At 36.6% G+C, this 27,903-nt stretch overlaps 1 protein-coding gene across 1 annotated transcript in view; it reads right to left on the bottom strand.

Annotated features, from left to right (window-relative positions):
* Positions 1-27,903, bottom strand: part of si:ch73-211e3.1 (mastermind-like domain-containing protein 1) — a 121,167-nt gene that overhangs the window by 47,510 nt on the left and 45,754 nt on the right. Inside the window, exon 2 of the mRNA XM_056461359.1 lies at positions 6,948-8,600. Coding sequence (XP_056317334.1) covers positions 6,948-8,600 — 1,653 coding nt within the window. The remainder of the gene's footprint in view (positions 1-6,947; positions 8,601-27,903) is intronic.

The raw sequence follows: 27,903 nt of genomic DNA, 5'->3' as shown, positions 1-27,903 counted from the left end.
GATGTAAACTACATATAACCACACACATGGGACAAAACCCTATAGATAAAGTGTGCTATAGTGGTAGCAGTGACCTGCTCTTCCTTTGTCTGTCTGTCTCAGTATTTCTCTCAGACACATTTATGTACAGCTGACCCACTTAGAGCTTTTAAAAATGGTTAAAATCAGTGAATGTGCCCAAGCAGAAGAGAGGCGCAAAACAAGGTTAGACTCTCCACACCCTGCTGGGAAGACCGCTGTGTGTGTGTGTGTGCGGTGCTGGCATGAAATATTTTCTCCTGTGTATGTAGCCCCCCCGCCCCCCCAATCATTTCAGCCTTGAAGGAAGGACATGAACACACACACAGACAAACAAGAGAGAGATGAGAGCAATACATACATGCATACATACAGAGGGCAGAGGGCAGATCAGTGTTATTGATTACTAAGAGTATTAAAAAGCTTTGTGGCTAACTGAATTAAAGCAAAAATGAAATATCACCTAAAAACGTAAATAATTACAACCACCCCCAATAGAAAGTGTAATAATTTAGACATTGTGGTAATGTGAAAAGCATCAAGTAAACATTGCAACACTGCTTTAGGAAGAAATATTTTAATTCAACAGAATTATAATTGAATTAATTAAAATATTAAGTAATAGATGAAAACTGAACATTTGAAATAAAATTCTCCACATTAATAAATCAGTCACTCCAGGGTTTTGTGAGAACAAAGGTTCAAATGGTGCAACGGAAACATTTTACAAGTCTTTATTGGTATTTTCACAGCAAAACACAAGAATTTAAGAAACTAATGTTGAACGTTTTGAGCATATCAGTCACAATCTGTCATTGTAGGATGCAAATATAAAAAAAGTTCCTGCAAAATCTGATAAATACCATAATAGTATATATATATATATATATATATATATATATATATATATATATATATATATATATATATATATATATATATATATATATATATATATATATATATATATATATATATATATATATATATATATATATATATATATATATATATATATATATTTATTAGGGGTGCACGATATTGAAAAAATCTGACATTGCGATATTTAGTTTTTTTTGCACTATATTTTACGATATGCTTTGTTATACTTGTAAATAATTTTTGGACACACTTTATTTTAAGGTTCAGTTCTCACTCTTAGCCAGCCATTTTGACTTTTGCTTCAATAAACTCCTAATTTGCTCCTTATTAACAGTTATTAAGGTAGTTTGGGTATTGGGTAGGATTAAGGATGTAGAATAAGATAATACAGAAAATATGCTTTGTACGTACTAATAAGCAGCCAATATCTTAATAACATGCACGCTAATAAGCAACTAGTTAATAGTGAGAACTGGTCTCTAAACCGTTACCGAATGTGTTAATTTTGATTGACTGGGATGATTCTGTAGGGAAGGTGAATAGATAAATGCAACAAAGTGAAGACAATAGTGAAATAAACAGAGCACGCATTGTGGTTTTGTATATGTAAATGTAAAAATTACACTGCAAAGTCAACTCAACATTGCATATCTTTGCGAATGCACACATTGCGATATCGATGCTGAAATGATATATTGTGCAGCCCAAATATATATAAAGTACTAAAAATAATTATTGAAATATCAAATTTTACATATTTAAATGTTTAAATGGACACACATTCACACTGGAATTCTAATATGCAATGTAAACAAAAATAATTAAATAAACTAACAAATTAAGGTTTGTAATATATTAATAATGTGACTAAAATCATACCAGTTTGGTTGTTGTGACATCAAACTAATGATCTGAAATGTGCTGTATATTTATTTTGAAAGTTGTTTTGTTTAATAGTTAATATTTAATTATGCATTTTCATGTATGCTTCAACAAAGAGATGAAGACTTACTCAACAAAACATGCAAAAGAAAACAGGGTCCCACTTTATTTCAAGTGGCCCTATCTACTAATTACTTACAGCAAAAAGAAATACTGTGTTTATAATGTATTGCAGAACACTTGTGGTGCTCTTGAGGTTGGATAGGGGTAGGGTTAAGGACAGGTTTGGTAGTGTGTGTGGCTTTAAGGGAGGGTTTACGTATTAGAGATGGTCAACAGGGTAATTACAAATGTAAAAGCAGAAATTAATTACAGATGTAATAACATGCAGATTTTTAATCAAGAACAATGTAAAATCATGTATTTAATCAATAAGTACACTGTAACTAATGATTAATTTCAGTGTAAGCACATATTAGTTAAGGCCACTTAATATAAAGATCTGTGATCAAAAATCTCCACATGAACTGTTCATGAACAAAAGTCTCAACATTTCCATTTCAATATTTCTGATCTGATCATCAACAACCGTCTCACTCATTTCTATTTTTAATTTCTCCTTAAAACTTTTTGAAGACATCAAAACTGTAGAAACAGAACCAACTCTCCAGAATGTTCTCCTGTTAAACTTCAACAACGCTCATAGTTTTCTACTGACCTCAGATTCACAGAGTCACTTAAACATCAACCTGACACTAGAGAATTGATATCACAAATGACACCAGTCATACACACCAGTCAGCTTAAAGCCATACCTGGGGTTCTCAAACAACCACTTAAAACACAGAGGCGGATAGAAGCAGCAGCATACACACACACACACACACACACACCACAGACACACATCAGGCATGTTTATAGCCTGTAGGCTGTGAGAGACTCTGCGTGTGTGTGTTCAGTACATGTGGGGAAGAGGAGAGAGGATAAAAAAAATCTTGTCCACTGCAGCTGTGAGGGCAGTTGAACATCTCTCTCTCTCTTTCTCACTCTCTCTCTCTCTCTCACACACACACACACACACACCTCTAGGGTTATCCAATCTGTCACACCGAGGCACGGAGGACAGCAAAAGGGGGAAGAAAAGAAGCACAAAGAGACAGAGTGAAACAAAGAATTTGTCACCGATGTCAGAAAGGCACGTCTAGAGAACAATAAAAGGCAGTTTTATGTCTAGATAACTAGAACTGACTGCAAAATGACTAAAAAGTGTGTTTGTTCTAAAATCTCACTCAGACATTTACATTCAGGCAGCAGTTCTGGGCTTTTTACAATAAACTAAGTTTTGTTTTCTTCCTCACTTTATCTAATTGAGGAGAGTGGGAGAGGTTGCAAAGAAAATGCAATCTCACTTCTGCTTTTGAGCTCACACACAGACAAACAGACTTCCTCCACAAACTGTAAGCACGACAGAGAGAGGAGAGAGGTGTTCTGTAGGAGGAGGGAATCCCCATTTGAGTCAACAACTACCAGAAAGCTGCTCCTGCTGGGAAAATACCTCACTTACGTTCTCGTAGACTTCTTGTGAATCATGAGTCTTGATAACGATCACACGTTTTTGTTTCCTGCTAGTTTGTGTTCTTCAAGGAGCGCTAAGCGGTACATGCTCATGATAAAAACCAATGAGACCACCTAACACAACTACAAAAATGCAACACTTAATTTTCACTAAGGTTTTCACTAAGGTTGAGGTTGCACTACTAATAAGAGCACAGGTAACTAAGCACTAAGCAGCTTCAAATTTCAGCAATGCTTTTGCAGAAATATGAAAATATTTGCATTTTCTGACAAAAACAGCACACATCTCACATCTCACAACAGCACACATTTATTACAAATTACTGTGAAATTACCTTGTTTACAATTGTAGCCTATTAATTTCATCATATTTAAATCATGTTTCCAGTACAACTAATGGACCCTCTTCACATTTCCAGGTTTCTGAGCAGCAGTAATCATCATAGTTGGGTAAACTTAGAGTACAGTGAATAGGAGAACACAACAAATGTTTATTTTACAATCCTATTCGCTGAAATAATAAAAGAAAAATGCAACGATGGTGTTATCAAGACTTTCAGAAAAAGGGGGAAAATAGTGCGAGACTGATGAGGGCACCCAGAGGAGAGATTAACGTCAAATTTACTGTCCTGTCCCATAGACGCTGCATAAGTGGTCATTCATCTTTTGTGATTTGATGAAAGATGATATAATACATTCATAAATACATATAAATGTTCATGTTTTTAAAAAAAACTAAATATTAAAAACTTTCAAGGATTTAAAATTATGATTACCGTTTAATGCGTCATCATAACAGTCTTATTTTGCCAAATCAACACCAAGTGGTTTCTTTTATATTGATATTAAATGTTTTCCTTTTAATTTATTTTTAAAAAAATTGTTAAACTGAATAAAAAGCTGGCTCATTTAGTGTATGTGTGTGTCTGTGTGTGACGGAGAAAGAGAGAGAGAGAGAGAGAGAGAGAGAGAGAGAGAGAACGGCAGTCAGTTTCAGGGGGAGAGAGATGGTTTGAGTCCCTCTTTAGTTTGCAACCATGCATGCCAAGACACTAAAGAAACTGGCCCCCTTTTCTCTTTCTTCAATCTCCCTCTCCTCTAAAATTCATTATCTTTTATTGGTGTGATGAAAGAGAACTACTGGGCTGAAAGAGGGGGACTCTGTCTTCAAACAGACCGCCACGGAGGGAGACAGAATGCACAGCGGTACTTTGAAACTCTATAGGCAGACACGTTTACACACTCTGTCTTTCTCCCTTTAGTGTGGACTTACAAACACACACAATCACAAAGCCTTTACTCTTTAGCATGTAAATAAACATACGCACACACTCTCACTTCAGAGAAAAAACATGGATAAAAAACACTTTAAATGTTCCTCTTTTTCTTCTCTCTCTCATTCCAGCAAAAACACAAAAACTGAACTTCCCTTGGTATCACACAAACTAACAAAGCAACTAAAAGAACAGTTATCTGCCAATTAAGATGGACTGAACATGTTCAGCTTCTTAGCATGAATGCTAATCACATTCAAAGGCTTGCATTCCTTCACTCTCTGTTCAGCTGTCCATTCAATTAACCTTTGGATCTTCCCAACAGCCCCCCTTACACACACATCAGAGTCGGAACACCCACACCCCTCCCTTCCCATGGTACACTCCACAGGGTGCCCACTCCACTCCACCTTTCAGAAACAAGCCCAGTCTACCCCTGTATGAAGTAAGAACACCCAAAGCCAATGGACTATTTTAAACACAGATATCTCTCTTCTTGTTTCTTGGATTTTTAATTGTGTAATTCCAGATGTCCTGCTTAAAAGATAATTATTTTGTGTCTTTCGATGCACTGAAGCATTTTTACAGTCTTAGGAAATTACTACAGAAGTCATCTACTTCCTGCACATAAAGGAATAGCTTGCCCAAAAAAATAACTCACCGTTTACTCACCCTATTGTGGTTTCAAACCTAAACGAGTTTATTTTATCAGGTATAAAAACAGTGGGGAAAATAAGTATTGAACACGTCATTATTTTTCTCTGAAAACATATTTCTAAAGATGTTGTTGACTTGAAATTTTCACAGGATGTTGGTAAAAACCAAAGAAATCTATATGCAAAGAAAACAAAACTAGTTATATGTAATAAAGTGAAATGATGCAGAGAAAAAAGTATTGAACACATGAAGAAAGGGAGCAGTAGAAAGGCAGTGAAAGCCCATACAGCAGCTGAAATCTCTCAGGAGTTCTTAGGCAACCCTCTGACCCTCATCAAAAATTAAAATTAGCTGCTTCAGTCTAACATCTACATTAGCAGGATGATGAAGATGAAACCAGGGTGGACATTTTAGCAAGACAATGATCCCAAACACAGTCAAGGAAACTCTCAAATAGTTTCAGAAAATGCTAATCAAGCTGTAGAATGGCCTAGCCAATCACCTGACTTGAAAACGATGGAAAATACAAAATAAAGATCAGATCTGATAGATGAGGCCCACAGAACAATCAACAACTTTACACTTTGTTGAAGTCTGTAGAGAAAAAAATAAATAAAAAAATCACCTGAACATTGCATGTGACTTCATTCTCCATATGAGAGGCGTCTTTAAGCTGCCATCACAAAAAAGTATTAAATAATAATAATAATTATTAATTAAATAATAATAATAAAAAAAAGTAAAAGTATTAAATACATTTCTGTAGTTCAGTACTTTTTCCTTGTGTCATTCCATTGTTATTAGACAACAAATTTTTCAGATTCTTAAAAAATAAATAAAAATTTTAGGTTTGTATTCTTTGGGTTTTTACCCAAACCTTGTTCAACAACATGTCAACAGCTCCTTTAGAAATATTATTCCCAGGAAAAAACTTGCTGTGTTTAATACTTATTTCCCCCACTGTATATTTTGAAGAAAGCTGAAAACTATTAACCAAAAACATCTATAACAGAAAAAACTAATACTGCAGAGATCAATGGTTATAGGCTGTTTTTTTATATATCTTCTTTTGGGTCAAACAGGTTTGAAACAAATAACGGGTGAGTAAATAATGACAAAACTTTTTACCTGGAAACCTTTAATGCAATTTGCCTGTTCGTTACATGACGACAACAACAACAACAACAAAAAAAGAACTGTATGACAACACATTATTTCAAAAAACGGATTTCAAAGTATAAGATTTAAAAAAATCCACCACAATATTTTTATATAAACAACATGTATACATCAACATTTTAAAAAATGCAAGGTAAAACATTTGTTTTTGACTATATCATTGTCATGTAAACATAACCTTAGAGCCACAAAGTTTCAGTCTATGGAAAGTCAGCCTAAGAATAGCTTCATTTAATTTGTCTCGGTACATTAAACTGGGCTAGAAGGAGAAAGCATTTTAACAGTAGTCACCTGCACACTATAAAGAAAACTGCATAAACTGCCAGAGACTGTTCTTTACTTGACTTTATTACTTTAAACACAGGAGTTTTCAAGGTGACAAAAGCTTATACTAGCTGCCTGATATTATTTGCCAAAACAATTTGAAATATTTGACACTTCACACTGCAGTGTAAATAAAAAACAGGTGATTGTACTCACATCTCTGCAGTGAGGCACGATACCACCGGCCGGCATCCCCCTTTGCATGCGCTGTGGCAAAAGATGTCCATGTCCTGTGGCCGATGTGGGCGTCGTGGGCTGCATGTTAGCATTGCGGTATCCTCCCACAGTCAGAGGACCTAGTTTGGCCACAGAGGGTTCAGGGTCAAAATGTCGTAGTGGCTTGGTGTTGTTGAAGGAGTATGGCTCTGGACCCATCCCGCCTGTGGTGGTCTTGTTAAGTTGCAGCTGCGAGGGTTTTCCCTGTGCCTGCATAAGGAGTTTGAGGCTACTGGGTGGCTGGTTAGATGTGATGGCCTTGAACAACTGACTAGACATTGCAGGTGCTTGACTATTTTGTGAGTTGAAAAGATGTCCTTGGGTGGGAGGTTGTGCCCCTGGTTGGCATTGCCCAGCTGGACTTGGATGTTTATCTGGTCTGTAAGGAGGTGATGGTCGAGTGCTACTTGATGTTGGAGCTACACCAGGAAGATAACTTGCCTGAGAGCCTTGGATTGCAGTGCCTGAAACTCCTGGTGGGGCATTTCCAGAAAGAAGGCTGTTCTGTGGGCTGAAAGGGGGCTGAGCAATTGCTGGGCTGGCTAGCTTTTCTGGCCTGTAAGGTGGCGAAGGTCCTGTGGATGGGGCTGGAGCCATGCTTGAGATTAGAGAGCTCTGGGGGCTCTGAATATTACCTGCAGGGCTGAAGGGCTGCTGATGAGGGGATGAGTTAGGGAGTTTATCCCCAGGTCGGTAGGGTGGAGAGGGACCAGCCCAGGAAGTACCCTGCTGACTCAATCCAGACAACCCCGACTGTGCAGGTGGGGGACCTGCACTGTTGTTAGGATGGTGCTTACTATTTGATGCCATCTGCTGAAGCTGTTGGGCTCGGGAAACCTCATGCCAGTTGGATCCAGGCCTTGACAGGGCAGCTGAAAGCATGGGCGACCGTGCTTGATTCTGTCCTTGTGAAGAAGAGGATGACAGAGGTGATGCTGATAGTGGAGACGGGACAGGTTTAGAAGGGTGTGGCAGAGTATATGGTGCCCCAGCAGGACTTTGCCCCACTTGAGGGGAACCTGCTTGTGAGAAACCAGGGGACTGAGTGAGGTGGGCCTCCAGGTGTGACTGTCTCTGTGGGGATCTTTTGGGGGTCCCATTACCCTCTGGGTGGACAAAACCACCAGTACTATTTGCCTGGTCATCACTTTCTTTTCCCAAGATCTTTTCAATGTCAAGCTCTGGTAAAGAAGGATCAGGGTTTTTTGTAAGTTCATCCAAAATCTCCTGCAGTTCCTGTTCTACTGAAGGAGTGGATGAACTCCCATTTGGGTTGAAGTTACTTATCAAAGCACCTGAACCTCCCCCAGTCCCTGGAGTTGATCCAGGACTAGCATTTGGGGGTACGGAATATGGAGAGCCCAAACTGTTGTTGTTACTGTTCAGTCGGTTGGCTTCCAGAACACCTCCCTGGTTGCTCATCCCAGAAGGGAACAGGGGCTGCTGAGGGTAGCTGGGGCCCATGGCCAGGGTGACATCCTCCAGACATAGTCGCTTGCCACCTCCCTGGGTCATAGACGTGTCAGAGACCCCGTTTAGCGATGCAGAACTCTCAACGGCCCCAGTCAATTTCCTCTTCAGGGATCCTGGCAGCTGTGGAGACACAGAAAGAAACAGCCTTGTTATCACAGCAAGCTGCTGCAAGGATAACAGAATTGTGACCTTCAGAATAAAAACAGCATCAACACATAGAAGACAGTGTAATATCAACTGATAGTATGTAAAAACATTTACAAACAGTCCAAACGTGGATGTTCATTCACATTTCTCAAGTATAAACAGTTTTACTGGCAACAACTTGATTGTGCTTTCTCGAGCTTGTCTGTTACTGCCCACAAATGGTCTGTAGGGATCGCAAGGCTCTATCTTTCAAACACTACCAGTATGAATGCCGATTTCCAAAATCAGGCTTTTTTTGGTCCTGAGCCTTCCAAGGGCCCAGCTGTTGTCCAATAGTGCCAGAAGTGGGATTATTCAGCAGACCTTTTCCATTAGTGTGTGGGTCAACACCCTGAACGCCTTCTCTCTTACCCCATCCTCCCAATTCAAGGCCTCTAGAGAGCCCTCTTAGCGGATTAAGACTAAAGAGCCGCCAATCAAAAGCTCCTCATTCACATTCAGAATGAAGATGTTTACAAACTCGCAAATCACATAATATACAAGGCAGACTCAGGAATTTTTTTTAGATCTGTGGCCTCTAAGGAATTCCAAGTATCAAAGTGAAGCACTGAATAAAACTTAAAATAGAATACTGGTGAGCTCAAAAGTGAGTGTCCATTCTGGTCATACAAAAAAAAAAAAAAAACAAATCTGAAAAGGAAAGAATTTTGCCTTTGTTTACACAAAACACTTTATCGTTTAAGACTATCGGACTCTCAAAACAGAGCGAGAAAAAGACTTTGAGTGTCAGATCTAGAGATGGCTGGATAGACTTGTCGTAGTGAATTTTAGTCCCAGTGCAACTAGAAATCATGTGTTCTGTGGCACTTTTAACCTTATAGAGAGATTGAGAAAGAGAGAGACGAATGAAGAGAGACCTCATAAGAAACAGATTCTTGACGGGATGAATAATTTACTGTAACATTCCTGCTGCAGAAGAATGTGCAGTCTTTTTTCAATCTTGTTTCTTCCTCTCTGTTCTCTCTATTTTATGAGGATTCTGACACCATTATCCATTTTTAAGCTCTTTCTCAGCCACTGGGAAAACCATTACAGAATATTGCCTTGTACATATCATATAGAAAAAACATACTTGACAGCTCCCTACACCGTGTCCGCCTAGATACGGTACAGGAATATATAAACACTACACCTCATGCCCTTCCAAAGAAGCTGGCTTATGGACCCTGCTAGTCCACTTCCTGCAAACGCTCTCTTTCCTCCTTTCTCTTCCTTCATCCACCCATTCCCCACCCCCTTTTTATCTAGGAGGTTTTCCACACAGATTCCTCTCTCCGACTAGAACAATGGAACTCTGGAGACACACCTTCCCCGGCATCGCCAAGCTGTCTGCGCAGTCCACCCTGCCGTGCATGTGTATGTGTTAGAAAAAGAGACAGTGTGAACACGTGATGAAAAAGAAGAGTGTCTGTGCATGTGTAACAGAATATGAATTAATGCAGCCTTCATTTTAGAGCCTGTATTCTCACTGACACACACATACACACACACAATCCTCTCTCTAATGGATGCCAATTTCACCCTGAGTAAACACATCAATACAGACACATCGACTGTCTCTCTCCCTCACTCTACCTCTCTCTCTCTTTCTCTCTGCTGGAGGGACGCCTTTCATTCGGTAGCGATCGGATTTGTCCCATTATGACTGACACAACCATCTGTCAGCATAGAGCGCTGGCAAAAGAGAGGGAGCAGACCTATCATCCACACTGCTGTGCATATTCCTCATAATTATGGCTGGTAAGGCATACATCTGATTGCATTGTTCTGATTCTCATTAAAGCTACACTGAATACACACACACACACACACACACACACACATGCAGGCTACTAAACAAACAGAATGGTACAGTGATGAGTAGGGATTAGTAAATTAGTGCAGTCTGAGAGCGTGTAATGGTAGAGCTCAATAATTGGTATGGTGGATTTGGTGGGTATTGAGATTGAAATAAAAAGCATCAAATAATATACGAGACCAAAGTGTCAATTAGAACGATGTCCAGAACAACAACTACTACTACCACCACCACTACCACTGCTACTGCTACCACCACCACTACTACTATTACTACCACCACCACAACCACAACTAATCACAACCACCACTATTTTTACCACCACCACAACTACCACCACCACTACTACTACCACCACTGCTACTACCACCACTACCACAACTACTACCACCACCCCTACTTCTACTACTACCATTACTACCACCATTACTACTACCACCACTACTACTACTGCTACCACCACCACTACTTCTACCACCACCACTACTACTATTACTACTACTACCACCACCACCACCACTACTAATCACATCCACCACTACTTCTACCACCACCATTACTACTACTACCACAACTACTACCACCACCACTACCTCTACTACTACCATTACTACCACCATTACTACTACCACCACTACTACTACCACCACCCTCACCATTACTACTACCACCACTACCCCTACTACTACCACCACCAATATTATCACCACTACTACCACCATCACTACTACTTCCACCACCAATACTATTACTACTACCACCAGCACCACTACTACTACCACCACCACTACTACCACAACCACCACCACCACCACCACTACAACTACCACCACCATTACTACTACCAACACTACAACTACTACTACCACCATTCCCACAACCACCACTTCCATCACTACTACTACCACCACCCCCACTACTACTACCACCACCACCACTACAACTACCACCACTACTACCACAACCACCACTACAACTACCACCACCATTACTACTGCCAACACTACAACTACCACCACTCCCACAACCAACACTACCATCACTACCACTACCACCACCACTATTACTACCATCACTAGCACTACCACCACCACTACTACTACTTCCACCACCATTACTACCACCACCACCACTACCACTACTACCGGAACTAAGAGAATTTAGTTGGACAGTGCTAACAGCCCAACATTCATTAAAAAGAATCAGTTTGTCAGAGTCATTTGTTCTTTAGTGAATCGATGTCATTCACTGTAACCAGTGTAGTCCAGTGCCTAAGCAAACAACACCAAGAATTTTACATACAGCACAACAAGTCATGTTTTTCCCCATTCAACATCATAACTTGTTGATTGACTAGCACAGAATGAATCAATGTTGTGGAAATGAAGCCGCCATGTTTTTTCTAGAAGCGTGTGAACATTGATGCACATCCATCATTCAATAATATGAAACTGACGTTAATATCATCACACAGGTGGTGGAGTTGTATCTTCTGCCAAGTTATCAAATCAATCCGATAAGATCAATTTCATGTCAGATTATAGCTATAAGTAACAAACAAGGCATCATAGGACTACTTCGCTGTTTAGTTATCTGTTGTTTTTATGATCAAACTCTGGATTAATATCAAATTCCTTCTTATGTTCCCCTGGGTTCAAGAGCTTTTTATGGGTTTTTTTGCAAACAATGATTTTGGGAAAACATAACAATAGGCAGATTCTAGTTTTGAAGAATTACTGAAGTCATTCAACTGTAGCTGTTTCTATCAACTTTCCAAAAGAGCTACAGTGGTTCCCCTTTTGCAGCAAGTTACATTTTTTCATTGAAAATCTATGCCAGTTTTCAGGAAGTGGCAACTTTGTTCTCTTAAATACAAGAAAAGGAAGTGCTGCTTCATTCACAAATCCTTTACACAACTATACAACTGTCAATGTAAATCACAACTTTGCATGGAAACGCGTTACTTAGAAGTTTTAAAAGCGTTTTTCATTTGCATTTGTGTGACAATTAAATAATCCTCCTTTAAATTTTCCTGTGGCTTAGTCTCTTGTTTATCAGGGGTCGGCACAGTGGAATGAACCACCAACTATTTCAGCATACGATTTACACAGCGGATGCCCTTTCAGCCTCAACCCAGTACTGGGAAACACCCATACACTCTCACACACACTCATACTCCTACTCATACACTACAGCCAATTTTTGTTTACCTAATTTACCTATACTGCATGTCTTTGGACTGTGGGGTAAACTGAAGCACCCAAGGAAACCCACGCGAACATGGGGAAAACATGCCAGGACTTAAACTCGAACCAGTGACCTTCTTGCTCTGAGGTTGACAGTGCAAACCACTGAGCCACCGTGCTGCCCATAATTAAGTATTAAATGTAAACTTTGAAGTGAGCACTAAGTACACATGGCACAACTATTTACTCAGTAAATTTCACTCTACACGTTCAAATACGTAGTTGTCTACTGCAAACAACAGGTCTGCACAGGGTTAAGTCTATGCTATGATATTTGTCTCTCCACCGCTCATTCCTCTTGCGTCTAGACCTGGCTGTCATGTCCACACACACACACAGCTTTCCATGACGGCTGCTATCGATCCACCTCTGCAACGGCTGATTATTCAACCACGGTGTCCCTGTCTGTGCAGTCATCTGAAACGAATCAATGATTCAGAAGCTTTTGGACTCTTCACAGATGCCAAGACAAAGTTATGGAATCTTTGACACTTGATTATTTCAAATGATTCACCCAGTAATTCAAACCAAGACGAAATAACTCTTTCAGAAATGTTAGTTCAACCGACAGCTGCAACAACCACCACCAATCAACTAATTAGACTTCTACCAAAGTTATAAATGATTCATTTCAAGGGAACACTCAACTTTTTGTTTTTTACATGGCTCATTTCACAACTCCCATAGAACTCCCATAGGGAGTTGTAAAATGAGCTTTTTTTTTTTTTTTAAAGTGGAGTCTTCCTTTAAGGGACTTTTATGGTACATCACACCATTTTTGCTAACAATGAAAAAAGCTCTAGAAATTTTGGCTGTTTGTTTAAATCAGGGGTTCCCAAACTTTTCAGCCCACAACCCCTAAAATAACAATACCAGTGACTATAGGCATGAGCCGGTATAAGATTCTGAAGGTATGATAACCTTGGATAAAAATATTGTTTCACGGTATTGTTATTACTGCTCCAAAATAGGTCCTTTTTAAATATCTGGGTAAAAAAACAACAACTTTACCCCATTAAACACAAAATATTGTATATTAAGAAACATTTAAAAATATTTTGGACCAGTAGCTTTTGATGTGGAGGTTCTATTTCTATTAGAGGTACTGTTGCCTGAAAAACTTAATAAAATAGTTAAAAGTTAATAGTTAAATTACATGTAAAAAAAACAAAACAAAACAAATCTTACACGTACCTTAAGGAACGATATAACAGAATTTCGGCAGCTTTACACTTTGACTTTTCCAAACCGCGGTATACTTCACTGAAAAAAATTATTCAAAGATAATTCCTTGGATTTACTAAATTTTTTTACGTTAAGTGGTTGTAAATAATTTATTTAAGCTGAATTTAAACAAACAAATTAAGTTGAACATTGCTCAATTTAATTTGTTTGTTTAAATTCAACACAAATAAATTGTGTGCAACAGTTTTGCATGCAACACTTTTTTCAGTGTACCGGTTATTGTCCCATACCTACTCACGACCCCCAAATGCCTCAGAGGTGGTTATAAATATACAAACGTTGCACACACAACAATAGGCCTATATAAACATGAGCATATTGACAACACAAAAAAAATGCAACAGTCTAACAACCATATCATTTTTATAGCCATTTATTAATTTGTTTGTTGTAATATTAACCTCAACTAAAGAGACTGGTGGACACAATGTTTTCAGCACAAGGCTATTCTTGGTTTCATTTTCGGGGAATGCCAATCAGAGATAAATCTCAATGTTCAGTTGTGGCCTGCGTTTATTTTTAATATATTTGATTGCCATAAAGGTGTCAGAAAGTTTAACCTGGTGATATAAACGCAATCTGCAGCAGCTGACGCTATTGCTGTGTTGTTAATCTAACGTAAACACACCAATACTACGAAAAAATTATAATTTAATGACTGATGGCTTTTCATTTGCATGTTGTTGTTTTTTTAACTATTAAAAACCTAGTATTTTTATTTTCTGTGGGTTATGGTTAAAATATGGCAATTCTAATAGTTTAATAAAATTTATTTGACTTTTGGAAATCATCAAGCAACCCCCTGTCATTGTCCCGCGACCCCCTCCCCCCTTTGGAAACCACTGGTTTAAATGACACCTGAGTTTTTGAAAATGATGCAATTAATTATAGCTTCTGTGCAGATTACAAAAACATGATTTTGTGAAAATAGACATGTACTGTATGTTTATGTTTATTATGTGTTCAGTCTGTATTTGGCATGCACAGCATTTTCGTAATGATACCTTAGGATGCACTGTGCTCAAATTGCTGCTGTGTGAAAGACAGACATATTTTCTTATGCATCTTAACCAAAGCATTTATTTTTGTTTAGACCTCCCTGGAACTCCTTTAGCTGTCAGTGAAGTAACTTAAATTAACTGCACAACTGAGAATGCCAATCAGAATCATGCTTCTAACAGTCTTGTAGACTCTAAAACAAGCTGGGTTGTTGTAACCCAATACTGGGGCAAATATGGACAAACCCAACATTGTATTGATTTTTTCGATTAAAGTTAAATGACACTTTTTAACCCAACGATTGGGTTTGTCCGTATTTCACCCAACATTGGATAACAACAACCCAGCATTTTTGAGGAAAGTAGTATTATGTTAATTATAACTTCATTACTGAACATGCAGTGACTACTTATAAGAAAAAAAAAACAAATCATCTAAATTAAGAAGATCCAAAAACATCCACTTTTTGACTTGTAGTAATCGGAGCAATGATTAAAAGAAAGATTTTGAAGAAAGTTACTTCTACCCGCACATTTCACTGTAAAACGAGGATAATTAAGGACAGTCCCTCTTCTAGAGAAACAGGATGAAGTGTGTGTGTGTGTGTGTGTGTGTGTGCAAGAGAAAGAAAGATAGAGATACAGAGAAGGGCAGGGAGATGCTCTACGCCAAAAGAAACACAACAGGAGGGGTCTGGAGACACTTTTTGCATATATAAACAGAGTTTCGTCTCATAGACCAACATAAACAAGCCAAATGTGTGTGCATGTGTGGTGGAATACACATAGTCATCCACTCATGAGCTCACAAAGACAGAGGTACTATCCCGATCTCTTTGGGGAAATTAAACCAAAAAAGGTTCTAGTTTCGTCAGCTTTTTTTCTTCTGTGAAAGACAAAAGATGGTCATTTTCCTACACCAAAAAGCTCCATGATTATAGTTCTCTAATGTCACGTGAGAAACAGAGAAGCTGCAATGTTGGTTTGTGAAAAATTATTCATTAGAGTCTGACCTTTCCAATGAATCACGTGATGGTCTGAATGGATTTCTTTACGTTCACTTTTGATTAATTGAACATGTTCTTATTGAGTAACACTAAATACTAAAGACAAAGACGGTTCACTTCGAATACTATGAATGGGGTAAACTGCTACGCTCAGTATGGCCGCCACAGTGAAGGAAGTCCTGCCTTCCAGTCAGATTAGCCAATCGTCAATTTTTATAGCTTTGGGCAGGGAGTTATACAGGTTTGTTTGTTCGTTATGACAAACCCTACCATTTGGCAACTACTGAGTGATTGCCCTGCTTTCCCATCCCAATATATATCAAGTTTTTTTAGTGTCATCCTCTGGTTTTTGCCATGTGTTTTGTTCATATCCTTTCAGCTTTTGTAACCATGTTCCTCTGGTTACCATTGAAAAAACCATGAACAAGACTGATGTTATGAAATTCATGTCAATCTGTATGCATGCACAATAGCTGGAGCAAACTGAAGATGCCATGTTTTAAATGTAATTAGAACTTAAGAAACAAAACTAATTGGACAGGTCACTTCAGATTTAGTTGTTGATTTAAAATATGCAAGTTAACTGCAAGTTCAGCATGTAGTTTTTGAGATTTCCAGATTCCCCTATTCATTTTGACAGGACTTGGCTTTGAATGAACTGGCCAGAGGCACTGTAAACATTACCAATCTTTCCTTTAAAGGGACTTTGGTAACACTTTAAAAAGAAGACTGATCCCCAACTGTTTTAATGATAGAGCAGAAAAATAAATATAAAGTGATACAAACTTTAACATTCAGTAAATGATATTAACCTTCTAATAATGGAATGGAAGCAAAAAATGAATAATAATAATAATAATAATAATAATAATAATAACAATAACAATATTAATAATAATAATAATAAGAAAATATGAATAATAATAATAATAAATAGTAACAACAACAATAAAAATAGTAAGAATAATAAAATACATAATAATAATGATAATAATAATAAATAAAAAAATAATAAATAATAATAATAATAATAAAAAAACAGTTAGAATAATAAGAATACATAATAATAATAAAATAAATAATAATAATAAAAAATAGTAAGAATAATAAAAATACATAATAATAATAATAAAATAAATATAACAATAAAAAATAATAATAAATAATTATAATAATAATAATATTAAGTAGCAGTAAGAATAATAAAAATACATATTAATAATAATAATAATAACAACAACAACAACAACAACAACAACAACAACAACAACAATTATTATAATAATAATAAATAGTAAGAATAATAAAAATACATAATAATAATAATAATAATAAGAAGAAGAAGAAGAAGAAGAAGAAGAAGAAGAAGAAGAAGAAGAAGAAGAAGAGAAGAAGAAGAAGAAGAAGAAGAAGAAGAAGAAGAAGAAGAAGAAGAAGAAGAAGAAGAAGAAGAAGAAGAAGAAGAAGAAGAAGAAGAAGAAGAAAAAGAAGAAGAAAAATAATAATAATAAAAAAATTAGAAAGACTAATAAAAACAACAACAACAAATAATAATAATAATAATAATAATAATAATAATAATAATAAATAATTAAATAAATATTTAAAGAATAATGAATACCCACATCTCTTTATGATATACTGAGGTGTTATGAAGCAAAATGAACAATCTGTGCAACTACTTTTAATCTACACACAGAAAGCACAGAGAATTTTCATTTGGAGCAAACCTTCCCTTTTTAAAGCTCAAACAGTGCAAAAGCATGAAATGTAAAATTCGCAAGTATTCAGGGAGCAAAAGTTGACTTTTAGCATGAAATCCGACGAGACACTTAAAGGATGGAGCATTTTAACGCCTTAAAAGCAAAGGGAGGTGAGATGGGGTGAAAGAAAACCCCTCCTTTCTGAATAAGCCATCTCAAAGAAATCAGTGTGCCTGTGTGACAGGAAGGGGAAAGCAAAACAAGCGACTTCCCACCGAAAGTAAACGAGTTTGCACGTATTTACACATAGGCCGACAAGAGAGCAAACACACACACGTGCGCACAGAGGTAGCAGCCCTGCCAAGATTAAAAGAGCAAGCTTTTCTTCATTTATCTCTTCTCCCACTGCACTCCTTTTCCCTCTTTCCTTTTCTCCCTCCCTCCTTCCCTGTGGCATGTAATGGTATGCCAATCATCATTACGGTTTCCATTGTTGTGGCCTTAATTACTGCTGCCTCGGCGATGCCACTGTCATCTAGATATGCTAATAAACAAAGAATAGCCCGGCAGCCATGCACCACTGCGCTAGTGTGTGTTAGCATCTTCTGCTCGGCTCTGGTGATGCTTATGCCTCAAACTCGGCCTTTTGCAGTACAAACGCAAACACGCATCTCAAACACGCACATACAATCCAAGATGACCTTGCAAATGAGTATTTATTTAGATGTTACCCGTCTAGTCACGTAAATGTTTACTAAGAAGATAAATTACTAGATGTTTTGGTTATTATGTAGAGGTTAAAGCCACATTCATAGGTTTAACAGATGATTTTGTATATTGTGATTTCCAGTGGCATTAAGGTAGATAAGGATACTGATACTTTAAATTCGCATCCCAATTCGCATACTATCTGTCCTAAATAGTATTTGAAAGTAGAATTAGTATGTCCCAATATCATAGTATGTTGAAAAGAGTTTGCCAAAGGTTCCCGTATGGTTCACTATTTCCGGTAAAAACTCGAAGTGTAGAAGCGTCAATACTCTAACCGCTGATATTGCCCACAATACATTGCGCGTAAGATGTGAATTCGATTTAGAACTACAAACGCAGGTGAAAAGTGTAAACAAACTACAAACATGATGGATGCGCGAGACCAACCGTCAAGTAGAGAGGCTTTGGTAAAGATGTTTGTATGACTGTTAATTAATATCTAGCCCACTGGAACATATTTAATCACGTTTTCTGTGATATATTTTATCTGCAACAACAATACTGTACTTATATAAAGACGTGTTTGGACATTAACGTCTTAACGTGCTAAATTATCCAAACACCTGAGGAGATTTCTCTGCATCAAAGACTCGTGAATGGGAGATTAACCTGCTGCTGCTGCTTCTCCAATAAGGTCGGAAATTAAACATGAAAGAAATGTGGATGATGTGTGGAGGATTGACAGGGCTCATAACTAAGCAACACAACGATCTGTTAACGAGGAAGTAGTATGTCCCAAAAGCTTGCATACTCTTCTGTTACACACTCAAAAGTGTGTACTTTTCCTTCACAAAAAAAGTACATACTTTTAGGGTGTAGTATAAGTATGCGAATTGGGACGCAGCATAAGTTTAATCCTAATACAGTGAACAAATGTATTTTTAAGGCACATGACAATAACATTTCAAGCTATTTTTTATAGTTATTTTTAGGGGTTTTCATCTTTATTTTGACAAGACAGTAGAGAGAATAGACAGGAAAGTGTGGGGAGGGGAAGGATCGGCATAGGACCTCGAGGCGGGAATCGAACCCGGGTCGCCGGGAACACCGGAGTACATGTGTCGGAGTACATGTGTCGGTTTCAAGCTAATTTAAACTTTTTGTGCACAAGTTAACAAATTTGTAGGTTTAACAAAGATGAATTGTATTTTTTTTTTAATCGCAATGAAGACTATCCAAAGTTCTTTTTGCATTTGACTACATTGTTATTTTTCATTTGAACTCGATACAGTTTGAATATCCAGAAAACTATAAAGCATATTGTATATGTGTCATTGTATTCATTTATGCTTGTAATTTATTATCATTGTTATACTTTAATTCAATTCAATTCATGATTATTTATTTATATAACACTTTTACAATGTAGATCCAGACGTTTTAATAAATTGAAACAGTTTTCAGAGTTGAAGTTCAGTTCAGTTCAGTGTGGTTTAAATTTCACTGCTGAAACACTGAAGAGCAAATGCATCAATGTGCAGCTCCACAAGTCCCAACCAAGCAAGCGGCGACAGTGGTGAGGAACAAACTTGACCAAACTTCCCTTTAGAATAAACACACTCACTATAAAATGATCGCATTGTAAATATATGAACTCTTTCCTTGTAGAGTTATTTAAATAATCTTATGAAATGACATTAATATCGTAACATATGTTGCAGAAAAACAAATGATTGCAATGTCAGTTTTTTCCAATATCGTGCAGCCCTAAGTTGGAATAACGATGAGAAGAGTTTCTACATCATACTTCCAGCATCATGCGAACATGTAGAATACAGCTTGATTGATAATTCATCTCAACAAAGAGAACTGAATCCATGCTCACTGGAAAGAAACTGAGGTTTTAAATAATGATTGTACCGGTTTTGATGATTTATTTTTTAAATAAGGCAAAATTTGTCAAATGTAAAATCCCTGCATTCTACATTGTGGATAACAAATGTAGCTAATGTATAAAGATGTTAGAACTGCTTTTTCAGTCTCAATCTTCAAACTAGAATATGGTGAAAAAACATGCAGAATATTTTTGTTAGGAGAAAATAGGAGAATTGAGATTATTATTAAAAAATTGGGGCTATAAAAGGTGTTTCTTAAACAATTTCACAACAAATAAAGCCATCACGTCAGTTGAAGTTGTAAATTAGCGAACATAAATCAAGTATACGACGACAAGATATAACTTCGACAGTAGCAAGATATTTTATAGGTTTCAGACATGGCGTTAAACAACTAGAATGTATTAGAATTGAAGAAGTATTTGAGACACAGAGGAGGTAATCTGAATAAAAGATTATTACAAAGAGAAGCGTTTTGGATTCATAAATTAAAATCCCTTACACCAAGAGGAATAAATGAGGAATTGGACTATTCTGTGTTTCTTTATGGTTTGTTGTTCATCTATAATATTATGAATCATTGATTTTTAGTAAGCAATGATACAAATAAAGAGAGGACAAATTATTTTTAAGGTTTTGGACTCGGAATTTTATTGCAGTGATGTATACATGAATAAGTGAATGTTGATAATTGACATGTTATTTTCCTGTGCAATGGAGATAATGTTTTTAAAGGTGAAGGTTAATATTTCTTGTGTGGTTAATTACAGTATATTGAAACGAAGATGAGATTGTTTTTATATATTGAGTGGCCGTCTAACTAATGACGTAATGTGAATGACTTTGGGATAAAAGAATGGAGTGAGAAGATTGTGCCACACACTGAGGAAGGCGTTGTGCTGAAACGTCTGTGTTTTGTATCCCCTAAGAATGTAAAATAAAGCTATACAAAGTAATTATTTAATGAGTGCGAATCGACATTCTTAAACAATTTGACAAAAAATTATTTTAAACAACCACAGAAACGTTTCAAAATTAGTGTAACTGCCAAATTTGCTAATTAAATATTCAAATAAATTAATAAATAAAAACTGAACACTACATTTTCTTCACATTTCTAAAGGGAAATGCCTTATAATCAGTTAATTTTGTCATTTAGCATACATCATCTTACCTCAAGTATATTTATAGACAAAATCTTCCCAAATAACATTTAACATTAATGTGTCAATTTCATAATTAAAATCTGCTGCAACATTACAAGTGTTTTAGTGTAATATTTAAATGCACTCTTGCAGCACAGAAGTATTCATTTCAAGCAAACAAATCACACTACTGGCCCTAAAACTTTTCAACAGCAGTGCAGCAGCTAAATCTGCTTTAAAAAAGGAGTCTAACTCAGTATAGTCAAAGTATATTTCTAAAGGTAGTTTTATAATCTTTTATTAATATCGTAATTTGCCATACATTTCCCTTAATTTACATTTTCTTTACCCAAAGTGACTAACAGCACATTTATAGAAGCAATCTTCCCTCTGGAGTAGCCCAGGGTTAAGTGCCTAGCTCAAGGACAGACTATCAAAAGGGCAACCCAATAATTCTGCAGTACACGAACAGCTAACCGACAGATTACCAGCCCAAATCTTCAATCACTAAGCCACCAGCATCTTGCAAAGCTTAATTAGAAAGCGATAATTGCGCGGATAATTGAATAAGTAGATAAACTGATTACAATTTCTGTGCAATCATTTATCTTGAATAAAAAAACCAAACACTGAAGTGTGACTGATTTAGCAACTATGTCGCACCAAATGATTGAATATTACACCATATTGTATGATAATAGTGTCGTGCATTTCACATGTTTGGAATTAGCTTGTGTTGCCATGTAGCATATATATATATATATATATATATATATATATATATATATATATATATATATATATATATATATATATATATATATATATATATATATATATATATATATATATATATATATATATATATATATATATAATCCATCTTATTAGACAGCTCAGAATGTATATGTATAAATATTCGGCAGCCTGGACTCCTAACACACCATTTTTGGTGTAAACAGCTTTGAACATACATCTTCTCTTTATGTAGTATGTACATTATAAGCTTAACATCTTAAATATATGTTAACGCTACTATACATCATGTAATGTCTGTGTATGTGTGTGAGTGTGTGTGTGTCCAGATGTGTAACGACAGGTGGGGTTGGTTTCAGACAGGATAAAGGGGATTATGGTAGCAGGGAGCGAACCCTTCCCCAACACCCCAGAGAGCCCGTGCAAGATAAATCACAGAAAGACAAACAGTAATTATTTTTTAATCCGTCAACCATGTAGACCACATTCAAAAAAAAGGTCCAACAAGTAACTAATCTGCTCAAATATTCACATGTTCAGCCTTTTACACTTGTATATAGCCTTAAAATGATTCAACCCCTCTTCCTTGATATGGATTTGTCAAGACAAATAGGTCATATTGACCGTATGTGGTTCATTTGTCATTCACTTTCCACCGGCGAAGAAAAAAAGTCAATGTCTGTACATTACAGGCTTGAAATGAGCACAGAAATAAGGTAACACACACAGACACACTTGTACAGCTATCTTTAAGGGGACTTCCCATAGACGTAATGATTAATATACTGTACAAACTCTGTATTCCATTCTCTATCCCAACACTCACAGGAAATAATCAGCATTTTTAGATTTACAAATTATTTCATTCTATGTTTATGCTCTGTTTTCCTCAGGGGGATGAAAAAAAATTACCCACAAGGTCAAAATTGAATGCTATATCTATACTTGTGTATACTTATAGATTTGGTCCCCACAACGTGATAAATACAAGTTACACACAAACGCACGCACAGCAGAGCCTATGTGAGAAGAAGTCCTTGAATTGTCATCAGGAGGAAGAGAGTGAGATTTTGATAACTGGGACACTTTTACTCTGAGTCACCGCTTGCTTTCCTTTCTCGATAATCACTCTCATACGTGTTAATGTTTGTTTGTGTGGCTTTTTTATGTTATGTTTTTCCGGTTTTGATTTCAGTAAATGACGAGTACCAGACACATCAGACTGAGGGAATACCCCAAACGCACTTTCCGCTTGCTTTCTTCTATTAGCTTAGTCTAGCTTTCCAGTAATAAAAATATAGTAAACATTTGTCAAACAAGATAACTTTACCTGATTAAATTCACCTGAAAGACTGCAAATGATGTTAGTGATATTTAAATAGATTTTTCAGTAAAGAAATTGCTTTGATGAGCAAAATGCATAAAATCAAGATTAAAAATATGCAATCTCTGATGTTTTCAACCAAATTATCTTTTTAGCAAATAAAGATGTTAAAGGGATAGTTCAGTACACCCAAAAAAGGAAATATACACACTATATACTCAACCTCACGTGGATCAAAACCTTTATGAATTTCCTTTTTCTGTTGAACGCAAAATTAGATATTTTAAAAAATGTTGGAAACCTGTAACCATTTACCTTCATAGTAGGAAAAAGCAAATACTATGGAAGTCAATATTAAAGGTGCAGTAGGTGATTGTCTTGTTGTGCTGGCTGAACATTCCAATAGTAATGATTAAAGTAAATGATCTAAATGTATTTATATGTATTTTTATATTCTGGGTAAGATAAAAAAAAGGAAAAACAAATGCTGAATCAAAACTCTTTAAAATCCTCAATCAATATTGGAGTTAGTTTTGCACACTGGAGAAAGAATGACGTGGCTGAAGTATTCCTTTTAGACAGGTAATGTTCTGTTTTAAAACTTTTAGTCACGCAAAGCTGGTGAAGATTTTGTTGCTTTATGAATGGGTTATATACACAGAAGTGTCGTTCAGCCACTGAAATCTTCAAGCGAAAGATTGATGAATATTTTAAATTTCATAAGTGATCATTTACAACATCGATAATGTAGATTTTTATTTTGTTTAACAACAAGACACAAGTAAATAGTGCTATTCTGCCTAGTCTGCTTTACTGAGGCGAAGTTGGTTTTTCAATTCAGATTAGTTCATTTTGAACAATGACGACCTGTGACGCGAGTGTTGTTTACCATTGAACAATGACAACCCGTGTTGTTTACCATGCTACTTTGAACAGTCTGTCTTAAATAGCATGCAAGTATGGCTTAGTAATAAGTGTAATTCCTGCACCAGCAAAGCACTAAGTGGATAAAGCATGTGAGGGAGTAAGACCAGCAATCCTTGCATGCATGAAATATTGCACATTATCACAAGTTTTGCTTGCTACACAACCAAAAACATGCTAGATTTAATACAGTTTTTCGTTCAGAATTGTAGTATTATAAAGTACTATAAAGTTTCATAACTGGCGAATGACATGGTTTGGTTGTCTACTGTCATCTTTACCGAAGTCATACTCACTGCAGAGCCACATGGGCAGAGCTGATCTCCAGCAAGGGGGATCTTGAGCTCCAGCTCCTCTTTGCTGCACTTCTTCTACAAGTGATGTCACTGGGGTCCGCGTTTGTCATTTCAGGAGGCGTGGCTTTGGACTGCAGGGGAGGTACTGTGTTTTCAAAGCTATTATGCCAACAGTGAGCATTTTGGCAGATCACCTACTGCACCTTTAACAGATTTCCAACATTTCTCAAAATATCTTCTTTTGCGTTTAACAGAAAAAAAGAAACTCAATTGAAGGATTAGTAAAAAAATGGCATAATTTAAAATGATGGGTGAACTATCTCTTTAAAAGCACCTGATAACCACAACAGCACACAATATTATTATTGGTTAATTATTTTGTTGTACTAGCAGAATAAAAATGATGCTATAACAACATAATCAAGTAAAACACAACAACAAAAACAAATCTGCCAGCTCGTGTTCAGATATTAGTTGAAAGCATCTCGTCTGTTGTCTAGAAAATATGCTCTCCCTGAAAAACAAGTCAAAAAACACTCCACATTTAAATAATTAAACACGCACATTTTGCAGTTTAAACACAATGACACCAAACCAAGCGGCTCCATCTGTTATTTTTACCCAAGAAAAAGCGTGACTGTGATTTAATTCACTTATTGATACAGAATTACAATCCTAATCACAGAGCCAGAGCGAGGAACACACATGCACACACACACACACAAACAGTCTGTGAGTGCCGGAAGGTCTGAGCGCTGTGTGTTGTGTTCAATGAATGTCAATGAACTTGTGAGGAGTGAGCGAGCAAGTGAGAGGAGAGAGAGAGAGAGAGAGAGAGACAGATGCACAGCCTTTTCATAGAGAAAGATAAACGCAGGACAAAGACAAAAGGAAACGAGGAGAAAAGAAAACGCAACACAGCTTGTCTTTGTTTGGATATGCGTGCGTATAGGCACATCTGTGTTCGCGCAGATAGGAAGTGTTCATTCACTGATTTCTTCACTGCATTTGCTAGTCATCCTGACCAGACGCACAGCGATCCCAGTTGTCCTCCTCAGGCCGTTTTAACGTCCATCCGAGCACTTTTATTAATAAAACAGGAGCGAGATGGAGTGTGTGTCTGTGTTTGCGTGTGGCTATATATAAGAGCAGCTGCAGGGTAGGGCTAATTTAGCAGCTCTGCTAGTCTCACTGGACACTCCAGCTGCGTCAAAGAAATGAGACGCACGCACACACACGCACACAAAAGTCAGATTTCTATCTTTTCCATTTACTGAGGGACCTGACATTGACCACACATTAAGATAAGAGACCTAGCGCTATGAAAAACACGACAGTGACAGTGCTACGGCAGTCCTTGAATGTAGGAAGGCAATCAGAACTGCTGCCTCAATTTGATTTTAATTAATTTTGATTCGATTATGAATCATTTAGGTCAATTTTGGTCATAGTGTTCGTTCTTGTTCTGCTTACGCTGTAGATTACACATTAAATTTCTCCAGCTTGAACATTAAAACACACTGCCACATCAAGGTCATGGGTTTGATTACCAGTTAATACATCAATGGCTAAGATGCATACCTTGAATGCAATATCATATTTTCTGAAAAAAAAGTCAGCATTTTTGTTTCATCTGAAACAAGTTGCAGTCAATGAGCTGACATGTTTAAAAAGCTATTAGTTATTTACTTAAAAAGTAAACCTGTTGCCTTAAAAGTCAGTCAGTCAGTCAGCCAGTCTTTATTCATTTCCCGAAGGCAATATGGTTGCAGCATACAAGCATGTCACACATAATACACAAAAGCACATTATACAATACAAATTCTACCCTAAATTTAAAAACTTTACAGCTGAGGGGATGAATGAAAATTTCAACCGATTTGTTTTACTAATAGGAGTTCTGTATCGAATACAAGAAGGGAGAAGATAAAACTTGTGGTGCATAGGATGGGAATCATCTGACAGAATACTCTGAGCTTTACTCCAAATAACTGAGGTCTTTGGTATAACTGAGCCATGGTCATCTGTTTTCTCCGTGTTATTTTTATTCCTCCTAGCTTCACAATTTTCACAAAGTGACAAGTTGAGTGAATAAATTCTCACCAGGAACTGCAAAGTTGCCCTAAAATTCTTAAGTAAATGTAAAAAATATGTTAAGGCAACTGGTTTACTCACTTTGGTCACACTTTACAAGAAGGTTCATTAGTTAATGTTAATTAATGCATTTACTAACATGAACAAACAATGAACAATACATTTACTACAGTATTTGTTCATTTTAGTTAACGTTAGCTAACGAAAATACAGTCCTTCATTGTTAGTTCATGTTACCTCACGGTGCATTAATTAATGTTAACAAGCATAGACTTGGATGTTAATAATGCATATGTAAATGTTCAGTTATGATTAATAAAAGCTGTACAGGTGTTGTTCATGATTAGTTCATGTTAGTAAAGGCATTAACTAATGAACCTTATTGTAAAGTGTTACCCTCACTTTTATTTAAGTAAAGCCAACTAATTACTTTAAAAGCAACAGGTTTACTCTTTTTTTTTTTTTTTAAGGAATGTAAATTAATGTTTTTTTTACAATGTGTCTAATATGTGTCGGTCCTCCATGGGCTGCCAAAATGGTGCTGACCCACTGAGGCATAGACTCTCCAAGACCCCAGAAGGTATTCATTGGTTTCCGATGCCAAAATCCTTCAAATCCTGAAGGTTGTGAGTTTGATCCAGCACATCCCACAGATGTTCAATTAAATAACTCTTCATCAGTTTCCATAATCAAACTGAAAGAGGCCACTTCCACTTTCCTTTCACAAAGGGGTTTACCTGGTAAATAATCACAGTATTTAGGTAGGTACGTCTTTTGCATGCCACAAAATTGACTGAACCAAAGGTTTCCCAGCAGAACATTGGACCCATCACCAAACAGCCAACACCAGATTAACTATATTAGCTATCTCATTAACTATGTCATTAGGTAAGTTTTATGTGATGTTCCTGTTTTGCACATAAATTTGCATCTTCTAATAGTAATATACAGTTGCCATCATGACAGTTCTCAATATTTTACTAGATAATTTTCAAGATACTAGTATTCAGCTTAAAGTGACATATAAAGGCTTAACTAGTTTAATTGGGCAAGTTATGGTAATTAGGCAAACCA

Source organism: Danio aesculapii, chromosome 7 (assembly GCF_903798145.1).
Source record: "Danio aesculapii chromosome 7, fDanAes4.1, whole genome shotgun sequence".
NCBI classification, from domain to species: Eukaryota; Metazoa; Chordata; class Actinopteri; order Cypriniformes; family Danionidae; genus Danio; species Danio aesculapii.
This window is presented reverse-complemented; position numbering and strand designations above follow the sequence as displayed.